Raw genomic sequence first — 15,530 nt, forward strand, 5'->3', positions numbered from 1 at the left:
AGAGGGAGAGCGTCTGGCCCTTGCCTCCGGCACGGGGCTCTGCGGAGCGGGGTGGATTAGCCGCCCCAGGAGCGGAGCCCTCAGGCCAGATGCCGCCCTGACTCCAGCGGGGCCAGGCTCCATGTGCAACCGCCTCCTGCACCCTCTGCTGTGGGGACCACGGAGCCAGGGGATAAGTTAGCGCGACCCCCCCAGCAACCGCAGCGCATGCAGCAGGCGTGTCCCTGCCCCCCGCAGGGCCGGGCCGGGCCGGGCCTCGCTCTTCGGGGGCCCGCCGCCGCCGCCCCAGGCCTGGTCCCGCGCGTGTATGTCAGCGCGTGCCGGGCAGCGAGCCCCGGCCCCTGCTCCGCCTCGCGCCGGGCTGCTCCCAGGGCGCCGCGCTGCCGCCGTCGCGAGCCGCCACGCGGTCCTCCCGCGGTCGCCATGGGGAGACGCCATTGTCGCGCGTCGCCATGGCAACCGCCGGGACGCAGCCCCGCCCCCGCGCGCGGGAGGCACGTGGCGCCCCGCCGTTGCCATTTGCGGCGGCGGGGCGCGAGGCGCGGAGGGCAGCGCGCGCGGCGGGGCGGGGCGGGGCCGGGCGGGGGCGCTGAGAACGTTTGCGGAGCAACCGCAGGAAACAAACGGACAGCGACAGAGGGAGGCGGCTGAGCTCACAATCCCCGACAATCCCCCTCCCGCCGGGGCCCGCCTGCGCCATGGAGGGGGGGGCGCAGGAGGAGCCCCCCCGGCAACCGCACCCCCCAGCCGGGCAGGAGGCACCCCGCTCGGAGCACCTTCTCCTGCACCCCCTCACCAGGCCGGGGGGCAGGGAGCCGCCCCTCCTGCGCCTCCCGCCCAGGCCGGGGCCCCTCCACCCGCTCCTGCCCCCCCTCCCCGGGCAGGGCGCCCCCAGCAGGGAGCTGCACCCCGCAAAGGGGCAGAGTCCCCCCAGCAAGCCGCTGCCGCCCCCCAGGGCTGCGCTGGGGCCTGGGGAGCAGGAGGGGGGCAGTGAGCCCCCCCGGGCGCTGCAGGGAAAAGCAGAGGAGCAGGAGCAAGAGGGCCAGCTGGGGTGCAGTGGTTGCAGCAAGAGAAAGAGGGGTGAGCTCAAGGCCGCCGCAGCCCGACGAGCAGGGAAAGAGGGGGCCCAGCCCGCAGCCAGCGGCCCCGTCAGGAGAGGAGGGGATCAAAAAGGGGGGCACGCAGAGGAGAGCCAGAAGGAGGAGATGGTGAAAGAGACTGGGGGGGACAGCGTGGCCTCGGGGACTGGGAAAGAAGGAGCAATCAAGGCCGAGCAGGCAGAGGCAGCCGGTGAGGACTGCAAGGGGAGGGAAGAAGCTGTGTCGTCCAAGCCAGCTGGATCCTTCAGCAAAGATGTCCCTGTGGCTCAGCCGCCTGGTGGGTTTGGTGCTCAGCATCCTCAAGACCTGAAGATCCCATTGACACTCCATCCAGTACCCTCTGGGACCAGGATCCAGTTTCAGGGACCTCCACCTTCTGAGCTGATCCGAGTGACTAAAGTGCCCCTGGCCCAAGTGCCCCTTAAAATGCAATCCTTACTGGAGCCTTCAGTCAAAATTGAAACTAAGGATGTGCCCCTCACAGTGCTGCCCTCTGATGCAGGTATTATTCTATGGCAGTCACATCGGAATTTCCAAGGCTACAACACGTGTTGCCCCAAAGTTGGAATTTTAGCAGCTAGGAAACACAAGTAGAAATGTGATTGAAGTCCTGGCCTTTCTCTGTAAACTGTATCCATATCATTTCCACCTGCACTGAGAGTGTAAACATACAGGGTCACATTCAACCTGGGTTTTAGAGAGTTCAGCTCTGTTGACCTCCGTGCAGCTGCTTACTCCAGTTCTGACTTTAGCCCCCTGTAGCAGGTATCTGATTCTTAACTATAAAGCCTAAGATTTTCAAGAATAGGAGCCTAAAAGCAGTCTTTAAAGTCCACGTTTAGGCACCGGCCTGATTTTGAAAATGTAGGGCACCCAACACCTCATTTTAAAGTCACCACTTGAAAATGAGGCAATTTCCTAAGCACTGAGTTTAAAGACTGCTTTTAGGCTCCTATTCTTGAAAATCTTGGGCTTAATCTTTGAGTGGATTTAGGAGCTCAATTTTGACCTTTAAAATTAATAATTTCTTTTAAGAGATGGCCTAATGGCTAATAGACTCTTGTCCTGTCATTGATAATACAGGGTTTAGGTGATGGGTGCATTTAGAATTAGCTTTCATAGAGGGACTGCTTGCTAAGTGAATTGGTAGTGGAGTGGAAACCTTTCACCTTTAGGTCATCAGCTCAAATCCAGCCGTGTTGGTTGTAATGGGAAGTTGATTGCATCTAATGAGCATTTAGTAGATTCATCAGTCTTTCCAGCAAAGGTGTCCACATCACAAAAAACACTAGCACCATCTGGCAGACTTAGTAGCGAAGCCAAGAATTGAATGGCTATAGAACTGAACTACCCGTATTACCACTGAATATGGTCCCTGCAAGGTCAGGGTTTTGGTGCATTACTGTTGCACTGTGCATAAGCTTGCACTGATACTGCGGTGCCTTTATAAACATATGCATTACATAACACAATAATTAGTCAAATGAAAACAAAACCCTGCCATTTTTTTATTATATGTTGAAATTAGCTCTGATCTGTATGAAAGGAGAGAGAAAGAGGGAGACTGTGCCACAATAGCAGATGCTGTTATGTCAAATATTTAAATTATTCTTTGTGGAGTATTTCACTTGTGCCTAGTCATTACTCCAGTATTCTCTTAGTTGACAACAGCTGAACTTTTTTTCCAGGGGCAGTTCTCCAAGTATGTATGGAAGCTTGTGGGTTCCAGAATCTAGGTGTTTCTTTTCTTTGGGTTTAGCTGGATTCTTTCTTTAAATATGATCTACGGCAACATTGCATATGCTGTCTGTCTAATGATATTCTTTCCTGATTTTTGTTATGTAGGGATACCAGATACCCCATTTAGCAAAGACAGAAATGGCCATGTAAAACGTCCAATGAATGCATTTATGGTGTGGGCAAGAATTCACCGGCCGGCACTAGCCAAAGCTAACCCAGCTGCCAATAATGCAGAAATCAGTGTCCAGCTTGGATTAGAGTGGAACAAACTCACTGAAGAGCAAAAGAAGCCCTATTACGATGAAGCTCAAAAGATTAAAGAAAAGCACAGAGAAGAATTTCCTGGTAAAAAATGCATATACTTCCTTACATCCGCATGCTTTAAAAGTTTGCGTTACCCAAAAATGTTGACTTTATAAAGTACTCATGGCCTAGTGCAATATTCTGCATGGACTGATACAGATGCCTAGGGTAGGGGAAATGGCAGGCAGAGAGCTACATGATAGGCAAATTAGTCCAGTCCAGTAGGATTGGGAAAGGAAAAGCCATACAGGGAATGAGGGTCAGTATGCTGAATGGGAAGAAGATAACCCTGGTGGGAAAGAGGAGGGTCCCCAACTTCTAATGTTTGGTTCTTGGAGCATTGTATTCTGAACTTTGAATTCCCTGTGCTCCCTGTGTTCCTTAAATTGTAATATTCATTTAAGGCATTTTCCTAAAAATTAATGTTATCAGATACTATGGTGACAAGGACCATAGAAATGCCTATAAATAGTTTAAATAATTTTTTCAACCTTAACTATGGACTAACAGTTTCCTGTCTGGGAATAATAATGTAAATAATAATAGCATCCAGTACTGATATAATTAAAAATAAAGAAATCCATACCTATAACACTAATTACAAGTTAATTTACTTTTCACCGGTTATTCTGTTTCTTTATATTTTTCTTTTCACTCAGATTGGGCAAAGAAATTAAACTAGTCTTTTACTTTATAAACAATTTTTAGTAAAAAGAAAAGGAGTACTTGTGGCACCTTAGAGACTAACCAATTTATTTGAGCGTGAGCTTTCGTGAGCTACAGCTCACTTCATCAGATGCAATTTTTAGTAAGTTTCACTTTGTTTCCCATGCACAAATATAATGCTGCAACATTTAGGTTGCAAAACCGTAAGGGAATGGTAAAGCCAAATACAAATCTTAAATCTGAACAAAAATCCCCATTTTCATTGGAAACACATTTATTTCTAATAGAAATAGAAGGTTTTCATAAAATATTAACTTAGAAATAGCAGGAATACCAAGCGTCTCATTCACCCCTTCTTATTCCAGTTTCCAGCTGTCTATATTACACTATTCTAAGTAATCCAGAGGTGAATCAAGACTCAAATCTGTTTTTCTGTGTTTTGGCAGGAACACTTGTTGGAGGTCTCAGATGTGGAATGAGACTTTTTTCAGCCTTTAACTGAAGGGGGCAGGGTAGTGAATCCTTAACAAAGCATTTTTCTCCTGAGTAATTTAAACAGGTGAAAAAACCAGCGTTTTAAACTGAATAAAAATCACTAAAATATAAGGTGCTATGTCCTTTTGTATCTGTGATGTCATAATCCTGCTTGTTCTCCAGGCTGCCACAGAGTGTTCCAGAGTAGAAAAGATCTGAATTTCTTATGTCATAAACAAACAGAAAGCAAAACATAATGTTAAACACCCCCAAACATTCAGGCCTTCTTTAAACATCATAATGAGACAAAAAGTCTAAACTGCTTAATGAAACCTCACTGGTATAAATGACCTATCATCATCTTTACAAGTCTCATACTATTTGATTGGTGTATGTATCAGAGGCAAACCTAGTTCTGCCTGCAGTAATATATGCACAGCTCCCATTGGGCCAAATACTATTACATCTCTACAGTCTCACTGGTGTAAATGAAAGTTGCATAAGTGTAGTTGAGAATCAGGGAGCCAGTGAGATTATAAATCTGGAGCCACATTTTTAACATTACCATATTTTTTCAAAATAAAGTCCAGGTTGTATTGCCATTTTCTCCTGTACCCTCCCTTCATAATGTGTTGTTAACCTGTGCCACACTGGCCCTTCTGGTTTTCTGATCCAGTATCTCCTCCACCAAACACATAATAACATATGTTAATATGAAAAGAATGAGAGAATGTGCCAGTTTCATCATGCTCTCTGATAGGGTGCTCAGTCTGCCACTATACTGAAGTGAATGGGAGTTTTGCTGTTGACTTCAACTGGAAGAGGATTTGCCCTTGTTGTGGATCCATACAGACTTTTCAGACTCGTGGGTGACATAGTTTTCATGTCTTGTTACGGTGGAAGAAACTGGCCCACACATCTATTAAATCTGCCTGAAGCTTTCTCATTTACTCTCCCACAGGCTGGGTTTACCAACCACGACCCGGCAAAAGAAAACGCTTCCCATTGACTGTCTCCACTGTATTTCCCGGCACCTCTCAGAACATCATCACTACAAACCCAACCACAATTTATCCTTTCCGATCGCCCACTTACTCCGTTGTCATTCCCAGTGTACAGAACAGTATTGGACATCCTGCCTGTGAGTTTGTTTAATTAGTTTTGGTGAATTCATTCAATAATAATAAGAAAACTGTATCCTGTATAAGGTCAAGCATAGACCAGCATAAGAGTGTTTTATAGCAACAGTCCGGTGGCAAAGCTGCTTAAGAGGACAAGGAGAAATTTGTCAGAAAAAGTGTCACAGGGAAAGATGTTGTTAGTGTGAGGGCTACATTAGAGACATAAGGTGAGTGAGGTAATAGCTTTTATTGGACCAACATCTGTTGGTAAGACAGACAAACTTTCAAGCTTACACAGAGCTCTTTTTCATGTCCTGAACAAGAGCTCTGTATGAGCTCAAAAGATTGTCTCTCTCACCAGCGGAGGTTGGTCCAATAAAAAATATTACCTCATTTGCTTTGTCTCTCTAATTTGCAAACACACATACAGTTTGAGTACACAAATCCAAGTTTCTGTACACACCAAAACCTGGTTAGGAGAGAAGTGTGCACCAAAAAGTGCATGTGCAAAATTGTGCCCACATTGTTTAATGTGGGTTGAGGCTTCCTTTTAAAGTGAGGAATCTGATCAGTGAAAAAACATATTCCATGCGGGTCAACCCCTTGATCTGTGGTTCCATGTCTCATCACTTAAGCAGTTTCAGCAGTGCTTAGATGGAGGACTTTTTGGGAAAGCCAAGCGTGCTTCAAGAAGGGGTGTTAGTGATTCAATAAGTAGCATCCTTTCTTCTGCCTCAGTATTGATCTGTTCTCCCAGTATGGACATGGGAGTGCTGGAGCTGCTATCTTTCATATAAGATAGGAAAACAAAGGCCATGAGCATTCATGGTCATTATGTAATATTCAGAATAGTACATGTAATTACACTCTGTTCTGGCTAGATTCCACCTTGAATAACTACATGCTACCGACCTAAATTCCCTCTGTAGTTTTGATTGGATATGGTATTCTTCTCTTCCTGTTCGAAACTATTGTATAGTGTTGTTATGCTGTCTTGAATGCCTACTCTGTTTCATCCCAGAGGTGGCTATACCTTAGTTGTGGTTGAAGTGATTCCTGTATATATTGTCATGAAGGACAAAATTTTACAAAATGCCTACATTCCATTGACTTGGGATTTAGGCTTTGAAATCACTTAGGCACTTCGGAAAATGTCCCCCAAAATGCTTTGGAATCGTTCTATAGGAAAGGCACACTCTAAATGATAACTTTATTATCATAATAATGATACAGAAACATGTCTGTAAATTATGACAAAGTGAACAAACACTGCCTGGATGTGTCCTTTTTCAAAACAAATGAAAAATAACAATTTTGGGGAAGTTTAGTATTTCCACTTGATTCTGTTTCTTAGGGCCACAGTAGAACTAAGCAGGTTTACATCAGTTGAGAATGTATGCATATATTCTTTATGTATACATTGCAGGTCCATACTGGCTTGCTAAGTGGCATATGATTGTGAATTATAGGGATGTTATGCTGAAGATGCTCTGGAGAAATGGGTTAGAAAGCTCTGTAATGGCAGCATTTCAATAAAGCAGTGTTGAAGTTAACCACGTCATCCTTCTTAAATTTGCTAATACACTTAATTACATTCAGATTTGGATATCAATGTGACAGAAGTGGGCGTGTTACTCAGTAGAGGTGAGAAAGTTGTGTTTGGTTTCCGAGGAGGGGATTTCCAAGGACAGAAGAAATGTTGAGCTGTCTCTGTTTTTGTTTTGGGAGATAGAAGAGGACAATACGGAATCCGCCCAGGGAACTTAGCTATGTCTGTCTTCTTTCTATTCTATGTGTAGTTAGCTAAAGTGGTACTTATAAAATGCTCTTACTGGAACCCTTCCATTCATGATTGAGCAATAATCATTTCTGTTTTCAAAAGGTGAAGCCCCTTCTACTATCCAGCTGCCAGCTCCTTCCATACAACATCCGGGTCCAATTACACTTTTCCAGCCAAGTGTTGGAAACACCACACCAGTGGCTGTCCCAGCTCCAAATCTGCCCCTTCACCCTGTAATTCCACCACAGCGCTTTGCTGGACCTGCACAGACAGAAGCTCATCATGTACCTTCCGGATCAAGTTGTTCTGTAAAGAGACCTATCCCAGTTTGCATTGAGAGCTCCAGCAGGAACCCAAGTAATGCCAGCACCACTCACTCCAGATTTCCTGTTTCTAATAGTCAACCCCCTAAGGAGTACTCAGGTGTTTCTACTTGTCCTAGAAGTGCTCCAATTCCCCAGGCTCCTCCCATTCCTCACTCACATCTCTATCAACCTCCTCCCATTGGTCATCCAGCCACTCTCTTTGGAGCTCCTCCTCGATTTTCGTTTCATCACCCTTACTTCTTACCTGGACCCCACTACTTCCCATCAAGGTAATTAAGTCATTCATTTAAATTCTAGAGAGAGCAGGTATGTGCTAAAGGTCAACAAAATCTACTGCTTATAGAAAGAGTGCAAAGAACAGCAGACTGGGCAAATGACTCTCAGTGCAGGATTGCAAGGCTGTGGGGGAAAGTGGGCTTAATGCCACCTTAACAGCTCCCCAGTTGTGGGACCTGCCAGCCCGAGGCTGCTCTGAGTTGTATCCAACTACCAATAGCTCCAAGCCATTGCGTGTTCTAAGCTAACAGTAAATAGAAGTGCTTGGTGCACCTCCCTGCCACCCAAGTCCCAGCAGTGCAATTGAATTCAACAAAAATATATTGAGTAAAAGTTATGGAAATTTAAAAAATCAGAATTAAAACTGGGCAAGCATTTGAGCTGGTTACACCGTACCCCAAGCACCTTGGTGGGGTTGGCTCTATGAAATGGAATAGTCCTGAGGTCTTACCAAATGGAAAGAGACCTGAGCATGATATAACAAATAAACCCTAGTATTTTCTTTGCACCCTTGGGTTAGTCAGCTGGAGAAGAGCACTTGAACCAAGAACTCTTGGGTTTGTACACCCGCCTTACAGTATTTCAGTGTTGACTAACCTGACCACGTGCAGAGGGACTGCTATTGGTTCAGCAGTGACCACAGGCAGGCTCCAGTGCCTTGTAGCAGCCAGTTGAGCAACAGCTAAATGTGCTGTTCAGGCCCGAGAGGACCTGGAAGCCAGCTAGTGCAGAGATCAATGCAGAGAATTCACACTGCACAAACTCTGTGTCACTTTGAATGGAGAAATGAACGAGCTCAGTGTTCATTTTCATAGCTCATTTTTTGTAAGTAGCCAATTTTCCTATATTTGATTTTAGAGGGAATTCAGCCTCACAAATGATTACAATGATCACTCTCCAACTGGAGGCGATGCTTAAAGATTTGGGGCCACATTCTGCCCTGACTTACATACTGCACTCTCCTATTGATCTCAGCAGAATATGCCTGCATGAAGTCAATGGGGTTGCCTTGAAGTAAGTCAGGGCAGAATATGACCCATGAAAATTGAAAGACCTTAATGGACAGATCGTCTCTGCAACACAAGTCAGTCTGTGGGCATGTGTTAAGTTCAAGAACCTTAAATAACAGACCAAGGTTATCATCACTTGAACAACACACTATAGCATGGATGCATTGGTGCCTGCCTTCACACTGGGCGCTAAAGATGATCTGAGCTTTGCCCTTTGGTTTCCATCATTAGGCAGAGCTCACGAACAGCTTGGGGGTTTGGGGGTTTTTTTTTTTGGCTCATACCATAACAGTCTGTTTGGTGTTCTAACAAAAACTGGGCTTCATAAAGTTACATACCCCACCAGCAGGCAGACATCTCCAACACAAACTTATTTGAAAGTTCATTTCTGCGTGGATTATTGTTTGCATGTAAACAATTCATCTTTTTTGTGCAGCACTGATTGTGCAAATGAATGTGTGTGCAAAATTGTGTGCTAAAATTAGCGGCTGGATTGAAGAAATTTAAGGAAAGACCTCTTGACTGTGTTTGTACCAGATGCATTTGGGATCCTATCCATGTGCTCTCTTAAGAGATGTCAATAGTACCACTGAAGCCTGGATCTGCACTGCACCAATACATATCTTTAAACTATAATATCCTTAGAGAAGGGCTCTGTTACTTGTTTCACACACTTTAGTTACTCTACAGTACTATATATGTCTACAACACTAAATAAACTGTAATACGCTTTGACCCTCTGGGTCCAGAATCAGGCTAAAAAATCAGTAATTAGTTGTTTTGGGGAGCAATTTCTTATCACCTTCTATTATTCTTTTTCTGGAGTTTCTCACTTTCACCTGTCAATTGCATGATGACTAGCCATGTATCCCAGTGGTCCTCAACCTATTTACCATTGTAGGCTGCATATGCAGCGCTCTGTGTATTATGTGGGCTACAACCACACAATATATGTATTATCTGAATGGCCCTGAGGATGTTACATGGGGGGCAGCTGTGTGCTGACTGGGCCGCAAGCAGCCCATGGGTTGAGAATCACTGATGTATCCTCTTTACATAGTATACTCTGGACAGGATTCCCTGATAGCCTTCTTTTTTACTAACAGTATAGCAGCTGCAAGACATGATTTTAAAAGGAAATAAAAGGAATTTTTTTAGCCTTCTTCCAACTCCACTATAAACGGTGGCCTGCAGAGATCACATAAACTGAGTTAGAATGTAAAAACGGCCATATTGGGTCAGACCAATGGTCCATATAGCCCAGTAGCCTGTCTTCTGACAGTGGCCAATGCCAGATGCTTCAGAGGGAATGAACAGAATAGGGCAATTAGCAAACGATCCATCCCCTGTCATCCAGTCCCAGAATCTGGCAGTCAGAGGCTAGGGACACCCAGAGCATGGAGTTGCATCCAGAGCATGGAGTTGCATCTTGGCTAATACCCATTGATGGATCTATCCTCCATGAACTTATCTAATTCTTTTTTGAGCCCAGTTATACATTTGGCTTTCACAACATCCCCTGGCAACAAGTTCCACAGATTGACTGTGCATTGTGTGAAGAAATGCACAGAAACTTCCTTTTGTTTGTTTTAAAGCTGCTGGCTATTAATTTCATTGGGTGATCTCTGGTTCTTGTATTATGTGAAGGGGTAAATAACACTTTTTCTCAACACCATTCATGATTTTATAGATCTCTGTCATATCCCCCTTTAGGTTATGATGCTTGGTTTTACTATTTTGGGTATGTTTGATAAAATGCTCGATAGCATGTAGGACACTATTTTATCTGTGACATTACAGTAGAACCTCAGAGTTATGAACGCCAGGGTTACAAACTGACCGGTCAACCACACAGCTCATTTGGAAGTGGAAGTACGCAATCAGGCAGCAGCACACACACACAACACATACACACAAAAAGCAAATACGGTACAGTATTGTGTTAAACATAAACAACTAAAAAAATGGGAAAGTTTAAAACAATTTGACAAGGTAACTGTTTCTGTGCTTGTTTTATTTACATTAAGATGGTTTAAAGCAGCATTTTTCTTCTGCATTGTAAAGTTTCAAAGCTGTATTAAGTCAATATTCGGTAGTAAACTTTTGAAAGAACAACCATAACGTTTTGTTCAGAGTTATGAACATTTCAGCTTTACGAACCTCCATTCCTGAGGTGTTTGTAACTCTGAGGTTCTGCTGTATTTACACTAATAAATAAAATTGTTTTTAAAAAAGAAACTTCTTGGGTCTATCCAGCAGCAACAGAGCTGCATATGTAGGCTGGTATCTCTGTCATAGACACTGGGTATGATTCTCCTTGTATATAGGGTGGCTGCAGTGTTTATAGGGGTTAGTGTGTTTAAATATCTCACTACAGTATGAATTGGCTAATGCAGATCATTAGGGTAACTTTCATCTTCAGTCCCCAGTAGAAATGTAGCCAATCTTACATAGTCCTTATGCAATACAACTTAGCACCATGGCAGAAAGCTTGATTTATCGTCTCTTGGTCTCTCACTGCAGCACGTGCCCGTACAGCCGCCCTCCATTTGGCTATGGGAATTTCCCCAGCTCAATGCCCGAATGTCTTGGCTTTTACGAAGACCAGTACCAAAAGCATGAGGCTATGTTTTCTGCTCTGAATAGAGACTATCCTTTCAGGGAGTACCCAGATGAGCGCACACAGAGTGAAGATTCCCGCAGCTGTGAGAGCCTAGAGGGAGTGTCTTATTACAACAGCCACAGCCATAGCGAGGAGGAATATTTAACCCCCATGCCACAGCTGGATATTGGAGCCTTGGAGAACGTTTTCACAGCAACCCCATCCACACCCTCTAGCATCCAGCAAGTCAATGTGACTGACAGCGATGAGGAGGAGGAGGGGAAAGTGTTAAGAGATTTGTAATTTTTAAACCAAATGATAACAATACACAGGAGTCTTTTAAAATATTAAATAAACATTTCAGTCCTATAATATCTTTTTAGTCAGTGTGTTCAAGGAGAAACCCGAATCACCTCGGCGATAAGTGCAGATTGTTTTAAGAACTCTGATCATCCATTAGCATTTTGGGAGGCCAGATACGGACCTGGGGCTGTCACTGAAGTCTCTGGGTTTTCAGTTGTTCACATTAGGCCTGCATTTGGGCCCAGAATCACGAAGGCATTCCTATTCAGGAAAGCATTTAAGCATGTGCTTAGCTTTAGGCCTGTGCTTAAGTGCTTTTCTGAATAGGAATGGACTTAAGAATGTGCTTAAGTGCTGACCTGAATCAGGACTTTGGCTTTCTGTGTTCCAGAACTTGCATTCGTTTTGGCAGTTTTACTTTAGGAATTTTAGCAAGTGAAATAATTCTGTCTGTATGTCACAGATTCTTGAACAAAATGTAATTCTTGATGCAATAAAATGCACTGGGGGCTAGGGATTGAGGTCAGGAGTAATTCCCTCATGCTTTCAGATTTGCCCTTTGGCTACCATGGTTATATTTATTTAACAACATAATTTAGTTTGTTTTTCTATATAATCTATATTTGTGCTGCAAATTGTTGTGTAATACATTGAAAATATAGGGTCCAATTCTACCACCCATACTCACATTAAATAGTATCATATTGTGCAAGAGTCCCATTGATTTAAATGAGGACCATTTGGAGAGTAAGGTGCTATTCCATGGGAATCAGGGTGATAGAGTCTAGCCCTGTGAAATAACTTATACTGGTGGACTATGATTTGATCCCTGAGTATAGTTAACATTAATATCTATACAATACATATTTTAAATTCGTTAGTTGGAAAATGTCTCCACTAAATTGTAAGAGTAGATGAGATACAGAATTTGATTGCCAAAACTAGTAATTCATGTCACTAAACAATTTTTTTCTTTCTGTTTCTTTTCTTCCCATTTCTTTCACTGGGAATCCCATTGTTCTCCTTTTCTATTTAAATAAAGTCACATGAACTGCATGTTGTTAGTGCTGTATGTTGTGATGACAAACTTTATGGTGTGTACAAAGATGACCTGATCTGTTGCACTCAGACCCCTGTATGATCAGAACGCAAATATTCTAACCATGTTCCTTGTTTAGCAGCTAGGAAAATCAACCTGTTGCAAATTGAGGGCCCAATCCTGCTCCATTTGAAATCAAGGGGGAAATTTGCCATTGACTACAGTTGGACTTTTGAAGCGTTAAAATGGGAGTCTCCAGCGACAGTGTGTTCTAGCACATGGACAGATTTTCTCAACACTGTCAGATCCTACCCGGGCTGGCAGTTGCAGCATCTGGTCCAGAAATCCTGTAGCAAGCCGGCCTAGGGGACGTGTGGCAAGGCATGCTTCACTGTTATTCTGGAGCATGCCCTCTGGGGAGCTGGCTGCTTCTCCTAGCCCAGCCCATTATGCCTCCTTGGCCTGGGCTGGACATCTCTGTCTCTCCTTGCGCTCTCAAATGCAGTGAAAGGATCCCAGCCTGCTGCATGGCTGGGGAGAAGAGGCATCTTGTGCTCTCTGCCCTGCCCATCCCTGGGCACTAGGGAAGCAATTCTAGTCCTTGGCATGTGGATTGCCCTGGAATTAATCATTTCTACTGCAGTAAGTGCAAATATTCAGTGAAAATGTTTAACTTCATATCAAAGCAATAACATTTCACTAGATGTCCAGTGAGTCAATACTTACACAGTATGTAAAGGGAGTAAAACTACTTTTTTGAGGGGAAATAATAGAAGCTGGAAAGGGTTTTATATCTACTATAGCTATTTTCCAGATACCTAAAAGGGTGGTTGTGTATCAATATAAATAGCATAGATACGTGTTGGATTTCCTATAGAGAATATATCCCAGGTTTTAAGGTGTCTAAGGATTTACCCAGTTAAAGAACATAGCTAGGTTCCATTTACACTACACATTGTGACCATGTTGCAGCCAGGTCCCCTGATTCTATTATATCTGTAGTGTGGATGGACCCTTAAAAGAAAAGTCTTATAAATAGCTAAAAATGCCTGTTAGCTCCTAAATTGGCTTCTGATTGAAATCTGATATGGCTCTGGAGAATGCATGTGGGCAAATGTGCTAATTCCCACACAAGCATGTTTCCAAAGTGTAAAGCAGCTGTTATCAGGATTACTCCCTGACTCTGACCTCCCTCTCCCCGCCCTTTCCCTTTTATAGATTCCGGGGATGGTAAAAGGAGACACTTGACTGGGCCATTACAATGTGCAGGAAGCTGGAGCTGCTGCTTTCCATTAATAGTCTGAATATTGTGTGTTCTGTTGGAAGACTGAGGTACCTAACAAAGGTGTCCTTTGCCTTTTTGGGGGGAATTGCCCTGTGAGCTCTCCTTTGGCCATCGTTCTGGTTGGGGCCCTGATCTGGCATGCATGCCCATGAACCTCAGTGGAAATTGGGAGCGTTCAGCATCTGCCAAGAGACACTCAGGGTCTGAGCCTACACAATTGCTGTCAATGGGAGTGGGACCGGGTGATTGGCCCCTTTAAGAGGGAGCAGGTGTGGGAGGAGGAGAGGTCCAATACACCTGTGACTGGGCCAGAAAGTGAGAGTGAGTGTGGGGAAGAAGGCTGAGCTCCAGCTAGGAAGAGCTGGGAGTGGCTGTTTGGTGAAGAGCAGACTGGGACAGTTGAAGAGCTCTAGGACTGGCAGAAGATGCCAAAGCTGAGTATTAACTATTGTAGTATGGTGGTGGACTTTCACAAAGAGATTTTTCTCCTCAGTGTATGTCGGTCATTTGGATTCCTCACGTTTCAGTCTGTTGTCCCTTATTGTGTCATGATCCCAAAAATTCTCTGCTCCTTCAGGAGGTTCTCTAGGTAAACTAGTGGGCTGAGTTTTTCAATGTTACCTCAGCGTTTTGATCACGCAATTCTCTTTTAATTTTCAGGAGAATTCTGTAATCAATACACTCACTATAGGTAAGGGTCCCTCTGTCATCTAAAAAGGTGGTTTGATAATTTACTTTATAGACATCTGCACACCCAGGAAATCACACGGAAATGCCCACTACGCCACACACTAATCAGATGAGTCAAGACCTGGTCTATTTACAGCTGTGGTACAATGTAACAACTTAGGTCACAGGTGTGACTTTTTCCCCCAGTATAATTATAATGGTACAACTCCTGCGAACGCAGTCATAGCAATATGAAGGTGGCTTTTGTCAGTTTAGCTATTCCTCTTATGGAAATAAGTTATATTCGGATAAGCATATTTATACAAGAATAACTCTTTCCGCGCTGGGGGAATTGCACCATTTTTAACTAGGCAAGTATAATTAAATCAGTACAGTTTTTGACCCATGAATTTCACCACAGCCAAGGTCATTTAGTTGTAAATGGAGAAAGCTCCAGTGTAATTAATCATCCTTTGTTTTAACATCACCAATCCCTCTTTTAAAAAGCACAAATGGTGGTTTGATTTTTTTGTTTGTTAGTCCCATTAAAAACAGACTAGGGCCAAGCCCACATCCAGTATACTATCAATCTATGGCATGTCTCCCTGCTTTGGAAAGGACAGCTGCTCGGAGCTCTGCAAATATTTCCTGCCATCCTGAATGGAAGGGGAAAAACGGAGGCTAAATCAGATGATTTGGGACAAGCTGAAGCCCTTCCGAACTGTCACCACCTGAAATAGTGAAGTCAGCTGTTAAATTGTCAGTTGCTTCTACTGAATCCCAGTCTCCTCCCTTTGATAATGTCAAAAATATTGGGTGACAAAATGTTTTAATAC

General features: G+C 44.0%; 1 protein-coding gene across 1 annotated transcript; it reads left to right on the top strand.

Annotated features, from left to right (window-relative positions):
* Window positions 1-123: 123 nt before the first annotated feature.
* On the top strand, window positions 124-12,757 carry SOX30 (SRY-box transcription factor 30). Its single transcript, XM_037907931.2, has 5 exons — window positions 124-1,602; window positions 2,946-3,185; window positions 5,245-5,424; window positions 7,287-7,779; window positions 11,320-12,757. Exons 1-5 carry the CDS (start codon window positions 699-701, stop codon window positions 11,699-11,701), a joined length of 2,199 nt encoding a protein of 732 aa, XP_037763859.1. The 5' UTR covers window positions 124-698; the 3' UTR covers window positions 11,702-12,757.
* The last annotated feature ends 2,773 nt before the right edge of the window (window positions 12,758-15,530 follow it).

This window comes from Chelonia mydas, chromosome 8, assembly GCF_015237465.2.
Source record: "Chelonia mydas isolate rCheMyd1 chromosome 8, rCheMyd1.pri.v2, whole genome shotgun sequence".
Taxonomy (NCBI): Eukaryota; Metazoa; Chordata; order Testudines; family Cheloniidae; genus Chelonia; species Chelonia mydas.